The sequence below is a fragment of the Pediculus humanus genome, genomic scaffold (genome assembly GCF_000006295.1).
Source record: "Pediculus humanus corporis 1103172107413 genomic scaffold, whole genome shotgun sequence".
Classification (NCBI taxonomy): Eukaryota; Metazoa; Arthropoda; class Insecta; order Psocodea; family Pediculidae; genus Pediculus; species Pediculus humanus.
This window is the reverse complement of record NW_002987038.1, coordinates 323993-344381: the sequence shown is the minus strand read 5'-3', so window position 1 is coordinate 344381 and position 20389 is coordinate 323993. Positions and strand designations below refer to the sequence as shown.

General features: G+C 26.8%; 4 protein-coding genes across 4 annotated transcripts; 2 read left to right on the top strand and 2 right to left on the bottom strand.

Moving 5' to 3' along the window:
- Nucleotides 1-639: 639 nt before the first annotated feature.
- Nucleotides 640-3168, bottom strand: Phum_PHUM065830 (Bardet-Biedl syndrome 1 protein, putative; the record flags this gene model as incomplete). The annotated part of the gene is made up of 8 exons (XM_002423491.1): nucleotides 640-972; nucleotides 1181-1290; nucleotides 1420-1581; nucleotides 1663-1891; nucleotides 1968-2201; nucleotides 2320-2626; nucleotides 2702-2922; nucleotides 3082-3168. 8 exons carry the CDS (start codon nucleotides 3166-3168, stop codon nucleotides 640-642), a joined length of 1683 nt encoding a protein of 560 aa, XP_002423536.1.
- Nucleotides 3169-4352: 1184 nt separating this feature from the next.
- Nucleotides 4353-9684, top strand: Phum_PHUM065820 (uncharacterized protein; the record flags this gene model as incomplete). The annotated part of the gene is made up of 3 exons (XM_002423490.1): nucleotides 4353-4587; nucleotides 4694-4942; nucleotides 5084-9684. The coding sequence occupies 3 exons, from the start codon at nucleotides 4353-4355 to the stop codon at nucleotides 9682-9684; spliced, it is 5085 nt and encodes a 1694-aa protein (XP_002423535.1).
- Nucleotides 9685-10216: 532 nt separating this feature from the next.
- Phum_PHUM065810 (proteasome activator complex subunit, putative) lies at nucleotides 10217-11063 on the bottom strand (the record flags this gene model as incomplete). Its single annotated transcript, XM_002423489.1, has 3 exons — nucleotides 10217-10424; nucleotides 10516-10753; nucleotides 10841-11063. The coding sequence occupies 3 exons, from the start codon at nucleotides 11061-11063 to the stop codon at nucleotides 10217-10219; spliced, it is 669 nt and encodes a 222-aa protein (XP_002423534.1).
- Nucleotides 11064-13544: 2481 nt separating this feature from the next.
- On the top strand, nucleotides 13545-15145 carry Phum_PHUM065800 (malate dehydrogenase, putative; the record flags this gene model as incomplete). Its single annotated transcript, XM_002423488.1, has 6 exons — nucleotides 13545-13871; nucleotides 14001-14120; nucleotides 14232-14346; nucleotides 14457-14599; nucleotides 14682-14823; nucleotides 14907-15145. The coding sequence occupies 6 exons, from the start codon at nucleotides 13545-13547 to the stop codon at nucleotides 15143-15145; spliced, it is 1086 nt and encodes a 361-aa protein (XP_002423533.1).
- Nucleotides 15146-20389: the final 5244 nt, after the last annotated feature.

Below are 20389 nucleotides of genomic sequence, written 5' to 3'. Positions count from 1 at the left end.
ATAAATGATAATAATGATAGAAAATTCATTTAATTACACGAATACATTTTTTTTTAATTAAATTTCCATGACCCTCGCAATACAGATAATTTTTTTTTTTTTTTTTTTTTTTTCAATGTTTCGTTCGGACTTTGATGTTTCTTAACAGGTTTTTTTAATTTCTATCATTTTTTTTTTTTTTTTTTAAATTCCGGATATTTCTTTATGATTTCATATTTAAAAAAAAAAAATTTCACTTTCAAAATTTTCCCCATAAATTTTTAACAATTCAATTATTAATTAATTTTTTTTAAACATGATTTTTATGAAACATAATTTGCCTGAGTGTGTTAAAAAAATTTGTTTTGTTATTGTTTGTTCAATTTTTTTTAAAAATAAAATTAAAAATATGACATAGTGACTCAGAGACCTAAATTATTTCATGCCTGCGTTCTAAAAAAAAAAAAAAAAATTTTATTTTCTTCTTCTTCTTCTTTTTCTCCTCCATTTAAATTAATAAAAAAATATATATTCAGCCTGTTATATACTTCTCAAATTATTTATTTATTTAGTTTCGAAAAAAATTTATTTATTCCAAAATATCAAATAAATAATTTTTTTTTTTTTAAAAACTTTTTTCATGTTTTAAAAATTTATTAATTAAACTTCTATTGGTAAAACATCGCAAATAGGAATGTTGACGATTGCTGACAATATGGGTTCGGTTGATTCGTGGGAAAAAACAAAAACGTGTATTTCATCCGATATTCCAGTATCCGTGATTGAAAAAACTTTTGTATCGAATTTATATTGTAAACCAGGTACGAGAAAAGGTACGGATATGTACGGTTTTTCCACTCTATATATTTTATCGTTAAAATTAAAAACAATACCGATTGTTTTAGATAATAATTCATCAGCATTATATGGTAACTGAGCCGCCATGTTTTCTAAAGTCAGCATTATTTTGAACGTCGGGCCTAATCCGAATACCTGAAATAAATAATATTTTATTAATGAATATGTTTTATTTAAACCACATCATCTATTTACAAAAATTTTTCTAATAGTTAAAAAGTGAGTAGTTACACACTATTTGAACTATTTAATACATTTTTAATTGCGCAATTCAAATTAAAAACAAACAAAAGCCTAAGCTTGACGGTATACAAGAATGGAATGGAAAAAAACATTAATTTACCTCCGTGGATAATTTCAATGGTAATTTACTATCGTTCGATATTGAATTATTAATTTTATTTAATGAATTGTAAAATTCTCTCGCCGTTTCCAATCTGAATCGAAATATATCTTTTTGAAAAGTCCGATGCATTTCTAAATAATAATAATAATAATAATACAAAAAAAAAATTATGCATTTTCGTTAATAAACATTATCAATTTTTTATTTTTATTTTTTATATGAACTAATAAACTAACGTATTGATTGTTTAATTTCCCTATTGGCTTGTTCCAAAAATAAACTCGTCTTTTTAGGAATGTTTAATTTAATATTTTGAAAATTTGTACTCGATGGTACCGTCGAACTCTGTTGGGAAAACTGAGCCGTTCTTTTTAAAACTTTAACTTGAAGAGCACCTCCTAAAAAAAACCCAAATTTTTGATTTTTTTTTTTTGAATTTTTGCATGGGAAATCAAAATAAATAAATAAATAATAATCACCGATTGTGATTAAAACTAAACAATGTTCCTCTTGACCAAATCTTCCAAACACCATTCCTGCTATTGTATCCGTTGCCATAATGGTATCAACCAATTCTCTACCATTATAAAAATTTATTTTTCCACCGTTCAAAGCAACAGCAATTAGTGTTAAACCCTGATGTAATAATGGTATAGGTAATAAACCGGTAATTGTAGATGGTAATTTTATATTCCATAACTTTTTACCCTTAAAAAGAATGCATAAATATTTTAATAAAATAATAATATAAGTATGTATGATACATAGAATTAAATTTGTTTACTTTTTTCGAATAACATTCCAATGATGAATCCATTAAAGCTAATAAAATATTTCCTGTATCAGGTAACAATGACATATCTACAATTTGTGTTGATAGATTAATAAGGCACTTTGGTTGAGTCCAGCCACGTTTCAATAATGTTATTTTTCCATTTCTGTTACAAATAACTATTCTGTAGTCCACATCAAACAAACCGATTGTTTTAATTACTACTGGTACTGTTTGATCCGTACACTGACTATCCATCGATTGATCTATCTGCATTTGTTTTGTTTTTTGTGTGTGTTAAAAGAAAAATACCAAATGCATTGGAGTTTTTCTTTATTTTTAACCAAAATATAAAAAAACTTACAGAATCTAAAATTGTAAAAGCTTCGCTGTCTATAATATGAACCCAACCGTTTTCTGTTCCAATCACAAGACAGGAAACAGCATTCGAATTATTTGAATTTTTAAATAAAGTATCCATACATGTTATAACAGTTTGTCTTTTTATAGTTTGACCAGCATAAGTTTTAACTGCTTCAAGTAATTCTTCTTCATTTTTGATAGGTATCATAAGTAATTTTTGTGATTGGTAGCTTAAATTTGAGAATCCAATTTCATTTTTAATGGTATCTAACATATTGTGTAGAACAATGGGGCTTATACCTTCATTTCTAGCCTGTTTAAAATAAAATTAATTTCAAGTTTTTTTAAATTTCCTATGACAAATATTAAAATTATGTATAAACTTTACCTGCATCCAAAGGTCAACTTCCAGATGATTAAGTTGCAAGTCAGGTAAAGAAAATTTGAAATATGGTTTCATATTTCTATAAATATATATACTCGAACCAGAGGCAAGTGCTATCGATGGAATTTTTTGATCTTGATGATCATGATAAAATGAAACTAGGGCTGTAGGAATTTCCATAAGTGTATTTTCACTCATCAATGATATACCTTTAAATACCTGTAAAGTTAGTTACAAAACTAATTAAAAATTAAATAAATAATATGTTTCAACCTCAATTATGTTTTTATATGTATTATTAAGTTCCATAACATGATAATTATGTTAATATTAATTTAATTTACTTTATGCAAATTAAACATTATGTATTGAACATACCTTTAATTTTATGTTAGATGTACCAGTTCCTATGTCAGCTAATATAAGCATGTAATCTCCACTTCCTTGGAGGTCTGCCAAAGACATGCATCGACTGAAGGTGTAAAGATAAGAATGAGGATCCGAATAAGCATTCAGCCATCTCTCGTTAATTCTGATGAATAAAAAAAGCAAGTAAAAAAATTTTTTTACAGTTACTTTGATATTATTAGTTATCACAAATAAAGTATAATAATTATTCAAATTTTTATAAGTTTACTTTTAATTCATAATTTTTTTTAATGGGTAAAATAAATAACTTCTAAATAATTTCAAAATTATTAATCTTAAATTATAATTTTTTAAAAATCTTTTGAATTTGTACTATTGGTTTCATATAAAAAAATTTTCATTTTTCAAAACTATTTTAAACAAGCATTTAAAAAAAAAAAAAAAAAAACAAAATGTGCTGGATAAAATAACAAAAAAAGATTATCAGATTAAAATTTACCGTTTTAAATCCATATAAGTAATAATTCTATTTAAAAAATTAAATCTTTGTTTTTAAAAAAGTGAAAGTTTCTATGGTTACTATAATTTTTTCTTTTAATTTGATATACATTTTTAAAATGACATTAATATAATTTCTAACAATAAAAACTTTGAAACATAATTATAAATTTTGAATATGGGTCATTTATTAATTTTAAAACTGAAAAATGAAAGTTAAAAACAAAAAAAAAAAAAAAAAAAACAAACCATTACTTACTTTATAAAAATTATTAAATTATGAATAAATACCCGCCAACGATTTTTCTGTTGGCAAAATTGATACCTATTTTTATTTTTATATATATTTATTAATTAAATTTTTTATGCATTAAAAATTATTTTATTAATATTATGCATTTTAAATATTTTTTTTTTTTAAATTAAAAATAAAATTTTAAATGAGACACATTAATAATTTTTTATGATTAAATGAGCTTTAATGGTTTTCAAAAGAATTAATGAGAGATATTCAAAATGGCCGTAATGTAAATAAGTTTTAATAGAATTGTTCGGTATGTCAAAAATTACATTACAATATAATGATTACTTAAAAAATGATTAACAATCATGAGCTCTAAAAAAAAAAAAATCACAAGGTAAAAATTATGTTTTTTTCTTAATTATGATTTATTTTACGAAAGCCATTTTATTAAATTTTTTTTTTAATCCTCTAGAGATAATTCCATCTTAGGTAAACACTGTTACAAAGCCAATCGCATATCAAAAAATTATTATTTCTAATGTGTAGTATATTAAATTTCAGAAAAGACCCATCAAAAACTCCCAAAGTTTGGGAAAGAGCTCGAAGAGAAAAAATGAAAATTTATTTTAATGAATTACAAGAGGTTTTACCTTTTTACGATCCGTCGACACCTATGTCAAGATTTGAAATATTACAAAAATCTAAAATATGTATTAAAGATCTTCAGGATCAAAATCAAGATTTGTTAAATGGTGGTTTCGATGAAGTTTACAGTAAGTTCATTAATCTGTAGTATTGTAGTGTTAATTCAAAGTTATTAAAATTCTTTTTTTTTTTTTTTAGAAAACAAAATGATAAAATTAAAAAATAGAGTTAAAGAATTGTTAAAAAGAGTCGATCAGTTAACTGATTTATTAAAGGCAGCAAATATAATGATTCCTCCTTTAGAAACATATTCTGAAGATTTTAAAAATGGTAATTCGCTCAAATGGATGAATCAACGCCCAAAAAAATGGTCTGAAAAAATTAATTTAGTAGTTCCAGATGAAAAAATTCAAAGCGTTTTGTCATTAATTAAAGATTATAAAAAAAGCATTTCTAAAATTCAGAAGAAAAAAGATAGCGAAAGTACTGAAAAAGTTTGTAATAATACTAGTAAAATCATAACATCCAATAACCAGAATAAAGAAGATGAAAAATCGAATGAATGTAAAAAAAATCCTGAAAAAAATGATGATAATAATTGTAATAATAATATTGAAAATGGAGATTCATTTAATGAATCTGAATCTCCCACACATTTTAAAGAAAATCAACCTGTGGATTATAACAAATTGTCTACAAATAGTGCACAATTGAATAAGAGTGATAATAAAAATAGTAATAATAATAATAATAATAATGAAAATAAAAGTGAAGTTGTGGATAAAAGTGTAAATAGTAAAAGCAACTCTAGAAAAAAGAAAATTATTATTAATCAAACAAATAGTTCACCTATTCAAGGATTTGATAGCTGTCTAGATGTAAGGTCTCAAAATTCGATTTCTTCATTATTACAAAATCATAATATAGGAATTCCGAAAATTGTGGAAACTCCTCATAATATAGTTTTGCCATCAACTCCGAGTGTATTACAATCGAATACTTTTCTGTTAACTAACGATGGAAATCTGGTTCAACTACCCATTTTAAATTCTTCAAGCACTGTTTATGATCCTAATCCCAATTTACTGACACAAACAGCCATAGTTAGACCAAGTACAGGATTGTTAACACCAATCGTAATAAACAAGCCATCACCAGTTATTGTATTACAAAAGCCTGCTCCTCAAATTATACAAACGGCACAAATTTTGAATGCAGCTCCACAAGTGATTAGCGTTTCAAAACCCAACGTACAAATTCTAAACAGTTCAATTATCTATACTTCATCTAATCCAGTTGCTAATTCAAAAATTTTATCTCACATATTATCAAAAGCTCCAGCAAATAAAAAGAGAATAATGAGAGATTCTACTACCACGACGTATGTAAATAAAATTCCTATTCCAGCGTTATCAAAACAATCATATGCGAAAAAAAATATATCAAATAATGTGGGAAATGAAAAAAACAAATCTAATGCTAATAAATCTAAAGAAACAACCGATAAACAAACGGATGAAGAAAATAAAAAAAATGAAAACCAAACTCCTGATCAAGTTTTAAAGGATACCGACGAATCCAAAAACAATAAAACTCAAGAAAAAGAAAAAAAATCATCTGTAGAAAATGAATTAGAAAGCACGCGTAAAAGAAATTTAGAAGATGAAAAAAAAGAAAGTTGCAAAAAGGCAAAATTGAAAAATAATGCCGGAGATAACGTATTCAAGCCTATAGAGAATCCTATTGAAACTGACGCCATGTTTTGTAATTTGGGATTACCCAATTCCATAAACACTTCTCTATCCATTTCACCCACTGCGGCATTTTTATCTAGTTTCCCAATTGTGGCTCCCATCAGACCGGAAACGGATGAAGATTTAGGCGAAAAGAAAGTTGATGATAATAAAAGTTTGAGGCAAATTGAAAATCATTTAACACCTTTGGAACAAAATGAAGAAAGGAATATTGTAAACAACCAAGAACGAAAAAGTAATGCATCGAAAGACTTTTTGACACAATCAGCTGAAGAACAATCTGTCACTCAGGAAAATATTTCAAAAGAAAAACGAAATAACTTGGGAGATGTCGAGTTAAAATTAATATCAGACTCCGCTGTAAATAATAATTTTGACAATAATATAACCGCTAATAGTAATTTGACTAACGGTAACAATAATACCGGTCACGGAAATAACAGTGAAAGTAATAGCAATTGTAGTATTAGCACCAGCGTCCATAATTCAAATAATAAAAACAACAACGAAACTCAACTTCAAAATCAACCAAATAATAATAATCACTTCGATCCTTGTAAAAGTTGGGCTCAATATCAGCAAAATACATGCGATATTCGACCTGAAACTTTTTTTCTACCCGCGGACAATCTTCAAATTGGCCAAGCGTTGACATCAATTGAAGGATCCTCTGGTGTTGATTTAAATTTTCCAGGAATAAATACAAATTTAAATAACGTCACTTATAAATCGTATGGGTCAAGTGCAATTTCAAAATCCAATAATAATTCAAATATTCAAAACATGGTACACGACATACCCAATATTAAAAATAATACTTTTGAATATGGTCAAAAAGAAAATTTTATGAATCAAGCACCGTCGTATAACAACGAAAGATCTACTGCTCATAAAAAATCATGTTCGAATAACGTGGGAGAACCTTTCGTTGGAAACAAGGCTCAACAACCGACAAATTACACTCTTGATACTAATCCTCCGTATCAATTAGTACCCGCTAAGGAAGTACCGAATCAAAGAAACGCTCGAACGGTTAATTGGATGACGGAGCCAGATGTGAGAAATCGAAACATGATATACGGGTCTCAAAATGACAAAATACCCGCTTTAAAACCTCCCATCTACGCCCAATCAGACAACAATTTTTATACAAACGGTCAAAATGCTAAATTGATTGGGGGGGATTGCACGGAGCAATTCATCACTGTCGATCAGAGTAAAATGAATTATCACAAAAATGATTTCTACGGAAAAGATCAAAGGTGTAAACCAATGGATAAAAGAACGGATGGGAAATGTTATGTCAAACCGACACAAAATTCTTACAACAACATATTCGATTATAATTACACCCCTAATTGTTTCGCAGAAGAAGACTCATCCAAATATTGTAATAACGGACAATCATCATACGTTGGTAAAAGTAAAAAAAATAACAACGGATCGACAGGTCAAAAGAAAAAATCTGAAGGTATGAATAACGAACATCATGGAGTGGTGGAGTCAACGAAGAAACCTCCAGAACAAATAATAACAAATCTCGATTTCAATCCAATTCCCAATCAAGAATGTTTCACTTGGATGCCTGGTAAAAATGTCGATTGGCTTGCCGGTAAATCCTTCGGATTGGATAACAATTTAGTCGTGCCATCGACGCTCCCCACTTTAGTGGGCGATCTAGCATTAGGTACTTCGACGAACGACATCCATCTTGTGAAAAATAACGTCAATTCGAAAATCGGCGGCATTCATTCTAATTTGAAAACTCTACCGAACGATATCGATAAGGAATATGCCGAGTTGGGAATTGGAAACAATGTTAATTTAGGAAAACCCGTAGTAGACGGCGGAGTCAGCGACGGAAGTAAACAATACCTGGAACCATTTGCTAACTTATCGAAAAATATTTTCGATATGACTCCGTCGAATGTACAAAATAATAATAATAATAATACGCAGGTGCCTAAAAATGATTTTACCTTAAACAACAACAGCAATAACAACCACAACAACGAAACGATCGTTTTAAAAAATATTTTCGAATTACCCGTGTCGAAAAGTTCATCCTCCGCGACGACGACGACGACAGATTTCAACAGGCAAAAACAAAGAAACATATCGAATAACACACAAAATAGTTTTTTGTCCGTTAGCCAATTGGTCGAACCTCCAAGTTTCGAGGGAACGGCAAAATTGGACAGTGGATTGGATACCGGAGGAACCAAAACGGAAATCTACGGTCAGAATTATACGAATTTCAACAATCAGAAAACGTACAAGAGTAGCAAAAGTAGGAGTTCCCATTGTAAATACGGGGATAGAAAATATCAAGGATATAAAAATACCGGAAGTAGCAATTATACAGCGGAAGCGTTGATACGTTCGAATAACAATAATAATAATAGCAATGTCGGGTGTCAATCGAACGATTTTGCCGTGGATATAAATATAAATTATTTAAATGGTAAAACTAGTCAAAAAATAGAACAGTTTACAAATGGTGGGAAAACGGATTTCGATATAAGTGGAAAATCCGGGGATTTTCAAAGCGGTTCCAATCAAAACATTTACACGGATTTTAATTTTTCCAGTCCTGTACCGAATTTCGGTATTGGATCGACGACGGTTGGAAATGCAGGAGAATTTACCGGACACGATCCCAATTCTAATTTTCCAGGGCAAAGTCATACCTTTTTCACGGATTTCATAACTCCAGAATATCCTCTGACGGAAAATCCATCCAATTCTTTACTCATACCTCCTTCTTTGCAAAATAGTTTCGTCGTGGAAAAGAAACCGTCGCATTCGACGAACGAAAAAACTAAAAATAATTCGAAACATTATTCGTCGAGAAATAGGAAAAATTTCGATTGTCCAAAATCGAGTTTCAACGAGTTTTCCATACCTCCAAGCAATGCAATTTTCACCAGCACAACGTTGGCGTGTCCCCCTCCGACGATATTCACAACGTCCGCATGTTCGAATTTACTACCCGTTCCTACTCAGAGTATTCCGATAAGTTTTTCGAGTCCGCCATCTTTTACGACGAGTAACATTTCTTTTCCTCCACTCACGACGATGACGACGACGACGACATCGTCGACGTCGAATAATGTTAATTATCATAAATTTACGAATTCTTCGACGCAAAATTCCACTCCGAGTTCATCATTTTTACCCAATAATGCTGGAATGTTTACGACGTGCACGTCCAAACCCAATTCGTCGATAACCGAATGTTTTCCTACCAATTCATTAGGAAGCGTTACCAATGCCGTCATATCTTCTGCTTTTTCAGCTTCCAACGTTCCATTTTCAACGTCGCAATCATCGATATCATTTTTCTCGTTATCGAATCCCATAATTCCCTCTTCATCCCTTCCATCATCGACGAGTAATTCTTTGGCAAATTTTAATTTGAGTACAATTTTCCCTGAGATAAATCAAAAAGGAAATTATCATTATTCTTGACAGTGCGCCGGAAAACAAAATAAAAAAAACGAATATTTAGAATGAATGATAATAATAATAATAATAAATTGTAATTTTTTTTTTATACATACATATAATTATTTCTGTGATATGATGGTACTTTTCGGTACCTGTTTGTTATTTATTTTCCTATGGAAATATTTTAATGGCGGTTATATAATTTTTGTAAATACCGCTCAATGTTTTTTGTAAAAATAAATTAAAAGGCGATTTTATTATATTTTTTTTTGTTTTTTCTTTTTTTTAAACACCTTAACAAAAACTTAATAAAATAATAAAATAATTAGGGTACGAAAAAAAAAATTTGGGTAATGAATAAAATTAATTTTAAAGTTTTATTTAATATAATTAATTAATACAGGCCAAAATTTTAACCAATTTTTTTCTTTTTTGTTTTCGCTTCTTTAAAATGGCAATCAAAAGTTATTTATATATTCCTTTTAAAGTTTAATTAAAAACTTTTTTTCTCGTTAAACGATTGATCAATTAGTTATTTTTTTAAAATAATTAATTAATAAAGAGCTTGTGCGTTTTCAGATCGAGGTTTTTTAATTTTTTCAAGGTTTTTAACGACCAAATCGTGTAAAGTGCAATAACGATTTCTTATTTCGCACATAACTAGCCAAAGGCTTAGATATTGTTTTTCATCCAATTCGGAAACTGATCTTCTGTAGTCTTCAATGTGCGGATATTTTGCTACCTTTGAAACGACTTTTCCCCTGTAAAAATTATTAACGTTATTTTTTCTGATGTACGTAAAAAAAAAAAAAAAAACCAAAAAATTTGTGTAATGAGACAATTTTCACTCACCTCGAAATGAAATATCTTGAAATCTGATCGAAAAATACAGCTCCTTCACTTTCGACTGATGTTACTTCTGCTAAAGTTTCCTCTTGAATAGAAACTCCAAAATTATTACCATCTTCAATTTTTGGAATCATGTAAGAAATCCACATTTTAACCAAATTTGCATCCTCGACAAGTTGACGTATGTGAGGCTTAACAATATTAATAAGTTCACAAAGTGCTTTATTACATGGAACTATACCTATATATATCAATGACGAATAATTATTTTAATTTTTCATTTTAAATATTAAATGCTGCATGAACAGGTTTAAAAAAAAACTAGTACCTGTTGGGAGCAATAATACTCTTGTACCACCTACACCTTCACATCCATACTTAGATATTCCATCCTCCAATTTTGTTTTTTTAAGTGGTGGCGAGTCAAGACTATTATCTAGTTTGTTGTTAAATATAATAGGATCAGGGACTGGAACATTTAATTCTTGGTGAATTTCACTCAGGTTTCTGTTGCAGAATGCTGGAGTCTCCAAGAGATCATTAAGTTGCATAATTTTTTCTGGAAATCCATTTAGAACCAAATCTTCAGCCTATACATATAAAAGTATGGTTTAATCGTAAATGAAAACGATAATTTTAATCAAATATGTAGCAATAATAATAATAATAATAATAATTACCTTTTTCTTGAGAGTATCCTTATATTCTTGAACCTATAATAAAATAATTTTTTACATTTACTTTACAAATAATCAAAACAAACAATTCAAATTGTACACTAAAATTTGTTAAATAAAAATTGAAAAGACCAAAATGTCTTGTTTAAATAAAACATTTGTTAATGCTCGGAATAAATATATATGATATTTTTTTTTTGTCTTTTATATTAAAATAAAGTTAACAAAAATAAAATAATAATTTTTATGAAACATTGAAACAATTAAATGGGGACTAGGTTGTTGTTGTTTTTAAAATTGTTATTCCAAATGGTAAAATGTTTAAGGTTAAAGATAATTATTACACATCATCATGCAACAAAATTTTAATAAAAATTATGAAATATAACAATATTGAATCAATAATTTTAAAAAACTTAATTCAATTACACAAGAGATTTTAAAAGGGGTAATTAATGAAAGATAAAAATTTAAACACGCTGATGAAAGCATGGATGTCACTATATAAGGGTAATGATATTTATCTAATCCAGAAAAATCTGTGAAGCATAATAAATAATTGTCAGGTGTGATGTGGAAGTATTTTGAGGTTATCTCATGAATTACAACAGTTAAGGAATGCTAAAAGGTATCTATCGGCATATTAAACAGACCGCTTAATTCGAAGAACAAAGAACTTAACCAAACTTCGTCCAAAATATCCTACTTACTTGATAGATTTTAAAGGAAGATCCCAAAACTGGTTACATAAATAAAGGTTCTGGCTTCAAAACAAAATCAGTATGTCATAACTGATTAATTGGGTACTTCGGTCTTTTCAATTATTATCTAGGAGGATTTCAAGAAATAATGAATTAAAACGAGGATGATTAAGGTCAATTACCATACAATCCAAGAGGCGGTTAAAAAAAAATACAAATGAATACTTACTTTTTTGTCAGCATTTTGTGTCATTTTCATGTGTTTTAAAATACTAATTAAACAAATTTTACTTAAACGGAAAATTGAAATTAAGTTTTCCTACATGTATTATAAACGGAAAACGTCTTCTATTTGCTCACAACGGAAAGTACGCCATTTCATAAATTGACGTCAGGTTGTCAGGAAAATTTTTTTTTGTTAAGTTGGTAACACGTAAAACCCGCTTTCTCAACTCACGGAAGACATTTGCAACGGTTTTTCTTATTAAAAAATTTTCAATTGTTGAGTCGAAAACTTATATTTGAATGTATAAAAACGAGAAAACATCAAGTAAAAACCAAAAAGGTAAGATAAATCCAACTTTATATACTATTAAATAAATGAAACCGTATGAAAATCAAAAAGAAAAAACTCCATTTGAAAGTGTATGTGTAGAGAAAGGCAGCCAGATTATGAAGGCGTTATGTATTTGTGAAAAATTGTTCAATAATACATAATAGTCGCCCTAAAACTATAAAAGGGAGGAATGTATTGCAAAAAAAGCAAAAAACAGTTCTAATAACAGGTTTTGTCTAGTTTAATAAAACTAACCAATATCGATAAAACGTTCAAGCAATTTTCAAACAACAATGTAATAAAAATTGAGTAATATTAAGTTAATTATACAATATTAAACAAGAAAATCAAAATCACATCTAATGCAAACCTAATTAACACAAAATAATTTTGATCTGATATATTTAAAGTAAAAAAAAAAAAAAAACCAAATGACTTAAGTTTATGTTTTTTTACCAAATTAATTATTATTGTGTTAAGTTAGAGGTTTTTTTTTTCTATATATAATATATACTTCTAAGTATTTTAAACAATTTTTTAACCTGCACATGAAGATGAGAAAGTGAAATGTTTTTTTTTTGAATTAAATCCATAACTCATTTCTATTGTGACAGGGTAGCAAACTAAAAAATAATTTACTTTTTTAAATAAATTTAAGAATTGTTTTTTCCAATGACAAGTACCAAAAAAAAAAAAAAACTAATTATTGATTAATTAACATTATTAAATAAAAAAAACTGACCATTTTTATAAATGTACTAATTTTCTTTTTTTTTTTTTTTTTTTTTTCTGTAATTTATATGACTGTTACAATAACAATGAATTGTATACTTTTTAAAAAAAAAAAATGTGTTTACACTTTTTTATTTATATTTTTTTTTCTATATAAAATAAAAAATAAAAATAAATTTTCTATTTGATATCAATGATGCAGACGAAATTTTAATTGTTTAAAAAAAAACCACTGTTTTCTTTTTTTCTTTTTTTTTTTTTTTTTTCTTTTTATTTACAATTATTAACTTTGTTTTTGTTTTGTTTTGGGGGTTTATTTAAATTACTTAACTAAAAATATATATATAATAAAAAATTATTTATAAAATGCAATCATTTATTAAATTAACAAAGCTAACAATCGAAAAGCAAATTTGTAACGTTAGAACAATCGGTTTATTGAAAAAAACTCAATTACGTTTTTATAGTAAATCAGAACCAAAATGTCCATCAATGAAAGTAACTATTTGTGGTGCTTCCGGAAGCATTGGTCAACCTCTTTCCCTCATGTTGAAACAGTGTCCTTACATAGATGAACTCAATTTATTTGATATTATTGGAGCTTGTGGTGTAGGACTTGAGCTTTCACACGTGGATACTAAATGCAAAGTTAGAGCCTATACTGGAAAAGAACAAATTAAAGATTCATTAAAAGTGAGATACAATTCATATTTATTTGTATTTTATATTATTATAACTTGAGTATATATAAAAAATTACAAAAAATTAATATGATATTGAATTTTTCTTTTTCATTCATGTTTCATCATGATAAAAAAACAGAACACACGAGTCGTTGTTTTGGCTGCTAGTTCGTCAAAAAAAACAGGTGAAGATCCTTTTATAGAAAATGCCAAAATTGCTATGGAATTAGCTGCGGCTTGTGGAGAAGCTTGTCCGGAAGTAATTTATCTGTTTTTTTCTTTCTTTAATTTAATTTAATAATTACATTTTAATGGATTCATTATAAAAATAAAATTTAATTAAGATAATTTTTTTTTTTTTTTTTTTTAGGCTTTAATTGCTGTAGTAATGAACCCTCTTAATTCAATAGTCCCTGTTGTTTGTGAAATATTAAAAAGATGGGGCCGATTTGATCCAAATCGTGTTTTTGGAATCACGACTCTTGGTATATATATCCATATAATTATTTCCAATATTTATTTATTATTATTATTATTATTTTTTCTTCTAATCGTGTAATATAATATTTTAAATTATTTGTTTTGTTTTTAATAGATTGCGTGAGAGCAAATATGTTTGCTGCAGAAATTTTAGGACTCGAACCTGAATGCGTCGTTATACCCGTAATCGGAGGAAATTCCGAATGTACAATAGTACCTGTTCTATCTCAAGCTAAACCTTCAAATGATTTTAAACCAGTACGTTTAAAAATATTTCTAAAAATAATAATAATAATCATGCGAGAAAAGTGTCAACAATTTTAATTTTAATGTAAAACAGGAAGAAATTTCTCAGTTGACGCTTGCCATACAACAAGCAGAAAATGAAGTAACAAAAGCCAAAGAAGGTGTAGGATCAGCTTCATTATCAAGTGCTTTTGCGGCTGCTAGGTTTACTATCTCTTTGGTTAAGGGTCTCATAGGTCAGTAAAAATTTTATAACGATAAATTTACAATGGAAAAGCTCATTGGGTCAGGCGAATAAAAAAAAAATGAATGTTTTCAGGTCATAAAGGAGTGGTTGAATGTACCTACGTTCCAACGGAATGCATGGAAGGTGTAAGCTATTTTGCTGTCCCTATCGAATTAGGTCCTAACGGTGTCATGAGAAATTTGGGAGTACCAAATTTAAGCGAATACGAATGTAGTATTTTACAAAGAGCCATTCCTTATTTACAAAACGATATTAAAAAGGGAGAAGATTTTGTTAAAACTCAAAAAGCTTCCGAAATACTTATTTGCTAATAACACTTATCAACACCTGGTAAGTTTATTTTAAATAAATTATTATTAAATATGATTGCACGGAATAAACAAAAAAAAAAAATTAAATTTCGGACACACATCAAACGAAACCATTTTTTTCATTCGATTATATTAATCGATATATCGTGGCGTTGATTATTAACATAATAGATTTCCCCCCCTCCCCCCTTATCACGTGTGAATGTAATAAAACATTTAATAATATTATTATCATAAATTAGTGAAAAATCAATTTGGAATGTTTAACCAATGACGTCATCATTAATTTTTTTTGTTATGTTTTGTACCATTAGTGAAATGTTTTATTGTTATTTACTAATTTGAGATTTTTTATTTAAAAAAAAAAAATTTGTTTTGTTTAAATTATTCTAAAATAAGAAAAAAAAAATAATAATAATAATAATTTTAAATAGATTTCACAAAAAGGGGGAAAAAGAAAGAAAGAAAGAAAAAACATTTTAAAAAAAATTTCTTTTTGACATTTTTGACATTTATTTACATTTTATTATTATTATTATTATTATTATTATTATTATTATTGTTTTGTTAAGATTTCTAAATGTCAAAGGAGGATTTAGTTTATGTATTTTATTCATAACAGTACGAATTCAAGCATAACAACTATATAATAAACATCCATAATGTAATTTAATGTTTTGAAACTTTTTTTTTTTACTTTCAGCATGAAAATTTTTTTTTTTTTTTCTTTTGCCACATGTCGACAAACATTTTGTGTCGAAAAAAAAAAAAAAAAAATTATTTTAACATCGTTAAATTAAATAATGATATAGAAAGAGAGAGAGAGAGAGAGAGAGAGAGAGAGAGGCTCGTTAAAGATAACGAGAGACTTTTAACAACACGTTTTAACCTACTTTTAATTACTTTTTTTTTTTTTTCTTTTTTTTTAGGAATGATTTTTAATGCGGAAAAATTGTTATGAAGTTGAAATAATATTTTTTCAGAGAAAAAAGAAAAACCTGAAACCTTTTTTTTTTTTTAACATTTACGCATTTTTATTCTATTTCATATTTTAATTTTTTTTTTTTTTAAAAAAAAAAATTATTTTTATTATAATTTTTTTAAATAATATTTTTATTTTATTTTATATAACCTTATTTTACAGGTATCAAAAAAAGGAAAGGAATAGCAAAAAAAGAGAGGAAAATGTTTTGTTTATCTTTTGATGAATTGAATTTTCTCGAATGTTTTTTTTTTTTTTTACAAAAACTTTTTGTATTTTTTTTTTTTGAATCATAAAACCACCGATCAATTTTCTTGCGCAATTAGAAGTAAAAAGGTCAAATGTCGATCTTAATATTATTATTATTATTATTTATATTTTAATTGTAAAATCTCGTTACTATCTTCATCTATCATCTAGAATTGTGTTATTTGTTTTTTTTTTTTTTTTTCTTTTTCTTCCGCAATATTATTCTTAATGATAATATCGATCTTTAGAACGGGTTTTTCTCCTCTAAATTAATGCCAGTTCAAATTATTTTTATTATTTAATTTTCTATCTCTCTCTCTCTCTCTCTTTTTTTTAAATTTATCCGTTATGTTGTCATTATAATTTCTTCTTTTTTCCTCCCCGTTAATTGTGCACGTATTGCAAATTTGATTTTAATAATTGATATATAAAATTTCTAGATTAATTTTCGAACCTGATACTTTTTTCCACGTGAATTTTCATCAATTCGTGATTTTGATAATAATAATAATTTTTATAAATTACGCAGGTTTTTTTAATAAAAATCTCATAAGAGATAAATTTTTAATAATTTTGTTCCACGGAATGTTCCACGACACAAAAGTAAAAGTTTTTGCAATGGGAAATAATTTTAATAATAGAAAAAATGTTTATTTTTTGCAGAATATTTTAATTTTTCAGGTACGTTTCAGGTACGTGAACGTACGTTGTGGTATCATCACTCACATCGATTACATGTTTATAATTAAATTTTTTTTTTTTTAGGTTCATTCGTTTGTTATTTAATTGGAACCAATAACATCATTATTATTAATATTGTTATCTTTTCGATATGTGTAATAATAATGGCGTATAAGAATAAGAGAAAATATCATTGAAATTATTGTCACGAATTCGATATATATATTTTTATCACTTTATTTATAAAAAATCACACACATGGTTTTCTTAATTTATTACATTTTTACTAATAACCCAATTCCTACGCTTTCTCTAATTATGTCTTAGTCCATGCTGCGATTGCAATTACATATCGAGTTAAAGCCTAATAATAATAATAATAATGTCCATATGGTCCTTGGCCGGAATAAAACTTCCTCTTTGCTGAATATCAAGTTTACTAAAAAAAAAAAAATTCAGGCTAAATACATGAAAATAATAATAATAATAATTTATCGATTTAAGTTTGTAATTTTAATTTATACGAGTCGTGATACTTTTTAATTCGAAAAGTAATCCTTCAGGTGCCTGATATTATCGAGTATATCGAACCACTTACTCGTCAGTGGATTTGTCTCCAAACAATTTGTCGTTTGTTTTCCAAACGTTCTACAGACTTCCTGTTGGAATTAAAAAATGTATTTGAACTCATTATCGATATCGGAGACTTTGGTTGGCATTCAAGGGGATTCCCATTGTTCGAAGGAAAACTTTTATAATGGAAAATTCACTAATGAAACTATCAATTGTTTTAAATAATCAATGTTTACCTTATTGGAGTTTTTTTAATGTTGTGTGTGTGTGTGGATTTCCATCTCTTCCTACAATTTTGTTAAATTTAAATAACTCGTACCTATTAAAATTGATTTTTTTTGTAGATTTATTATTATTATTTATTTTCGAATTTGTTCTCCGTTTTCGAAAAAAAAAAAAAAATTTCTTTCGATAATAAAACAAAAAAATTTTTTTTTTACATCACGTGAGAGATCAAATTTCTCGATTAATTAATTTCTATTCGATGACGTGTTGTTTTTTTCTTCCTTCCTTAATTTTTCAACAATGATTGTAATTCTATTATTATTATTATTATTTGAATCAACATTACCCATATTATAAAAGTAAATAAATTACATATTGATTGATTAATCAAAAATCACGATAAAAAAAAAAACTAACGAAATTTTTTATTCGTAGGATTTAAAAGGGATGAAATCAATTAAATGAATGATAAAAAATAAGGGTTGAAGGATAATAATAATTTTTTTTTAACTTCACGTTTATTATATAAAAATTCATATTTCGTTTAAATAAAAGAGAGAGAGAGAGAGAGAGAGAGAGAGAGAGAGGAATAAAACAATCACCTACAACAATTTCATAATAAATCTGGCAAGAATTCAATCCTCAAGGTATGTATTAGGTTATTATTTAAAACATGTGCTTATATAGTAAAAAAAAACTCATGGGTGAGGTATGATATATATTTAAAAAAAAAAAGTACGAAATGATAATAATAATAATAATAATAACAAGGACGAAGGACAAAAAAATTTTTACAAAAAAAAAAAAATTTTATTGTATGGTCACGAGGACATTTTTTTTTTTTTTCCCTCCATGTAAAATTATTTTACCTGAATTATCCATTTATCTCAACACTTTGGTTTTACCTTTTTTGTTTTTCTTTTTTGTTCTGGAAAAAAAAAAAAAAAAAATTTTCTCGTTGAGTTAATGCCATAAATTTTTTTTTTTTTTTTTTTAAAGACGGTAATATTAACCGATTTCAAAAGGAAAAAAAAAGTAAGAGCAATAATTAAAAAAAAAAAAAAAATTATTTTATTTATTTATTTATTAATTAATAATAATAATTTTTATTTCAAAATTTTATATCGATAATAATTATAAATTTAGGTTTAATCACGTAATGACACGTTTTTAGTCTGCTGACACTTGTTTTTTTTTTTTTTTATTTACGTCTCGGTTTATTTTATTTTTTTTTTTTTTTTGCGTTGGTAAATGATTTAAAAAAATTTTTAATTTGATGATTATAATAATAATTATTTATATTAGTTTTTAGTTGGGGGGAGGGAGGAGAGGGGAGAGTAGAGAGGGGGGAAACGTCATTTTATAATAGTTGTTTCAATTCGTTACGCATTTTCGTTTCCATAGATTAAAAAATCATTAACAAAGTGAATTTCTACGTAGAATTAAATTTTTTCCAGAAGGTTCGTGTATAATATGAATAAAGTTTTTACAAAAATTCACTTTTTTTTGTTAATTCATTTATAAGCGTGTATTAGTATATGAGAATAATAATAATAATAATAAAACGTTAAAACAATGGCTTAAAATGGTCGGATTTTAAACATGATTTGAATTTCTGCACATTTTGATATTTTTTTTAGGCACCGGCGACCGACCGATCGACCATGTGCATATTTGCAATATTTTCCCCGATTCGTGATATGCCATATCAGGAGTTTAAAATATTCCAAAATTATTAGAATGCAATTTTTTTTGTTTGTCAAAAAAAAATAGTTAAATTGAACAAACAACAATTTTTTTTTTTAAAAAAATTTATAAATTCAGATACTACCCGAAAGGGATAAAAGCATATTAATAATTGATTGATTAATAGATTTTTTGTTTGTTTGTTAAAACGCTTAAGGAACTTGTATAAAGTTTATGTTTTTTTTTTTATGTTAATAAAATTTAATTTTTAATTTTTTTTTATTCTTTTCATTCAAGCCAAAAGAAAAAAAATAATAATAATATTATTATCAATTTTTATCATCGTTATTATTTGGATGTTGCAAGGCGAAGGAAAAAAAAAAAAAAAGTAAAAGAAAAGAAAAAACAATTTAGAACGTGACGAAAAATGAACAGAGGAAGCACAACGAAAAGTAAATATCGGTTTAAATTTCGCAATAACCTGAAGGCCAATAAAAATCAATATTTGTATATGAGTCGGAGAGAGAGAAAGAGAGAGAAAGAGAGAGAGAAAGAAAGAAATGAATAGCTTATGGTGCCAGAAAACAATAATTGTTTTCCTTTTGTTATATAGAAAGCTGAGAAAAAGGCACGCCGTGGCAATAAGGTTAATATTATATTAAGAAATCGATCGATTTTTTTAAATAAAATTTTTTAATTTCACTTTTTTTTTTTCATTTTTTGTTTCAGATGAAACGATGATTAAAAAAAAAAAAAATTCGTTTGTTTTTTTTTTCTTTCCCACGGCGGGGAAAAAAAAAATGGCGAAAAATGACTCGCAAAAAGTGACCAACGAAAATATTATTTCA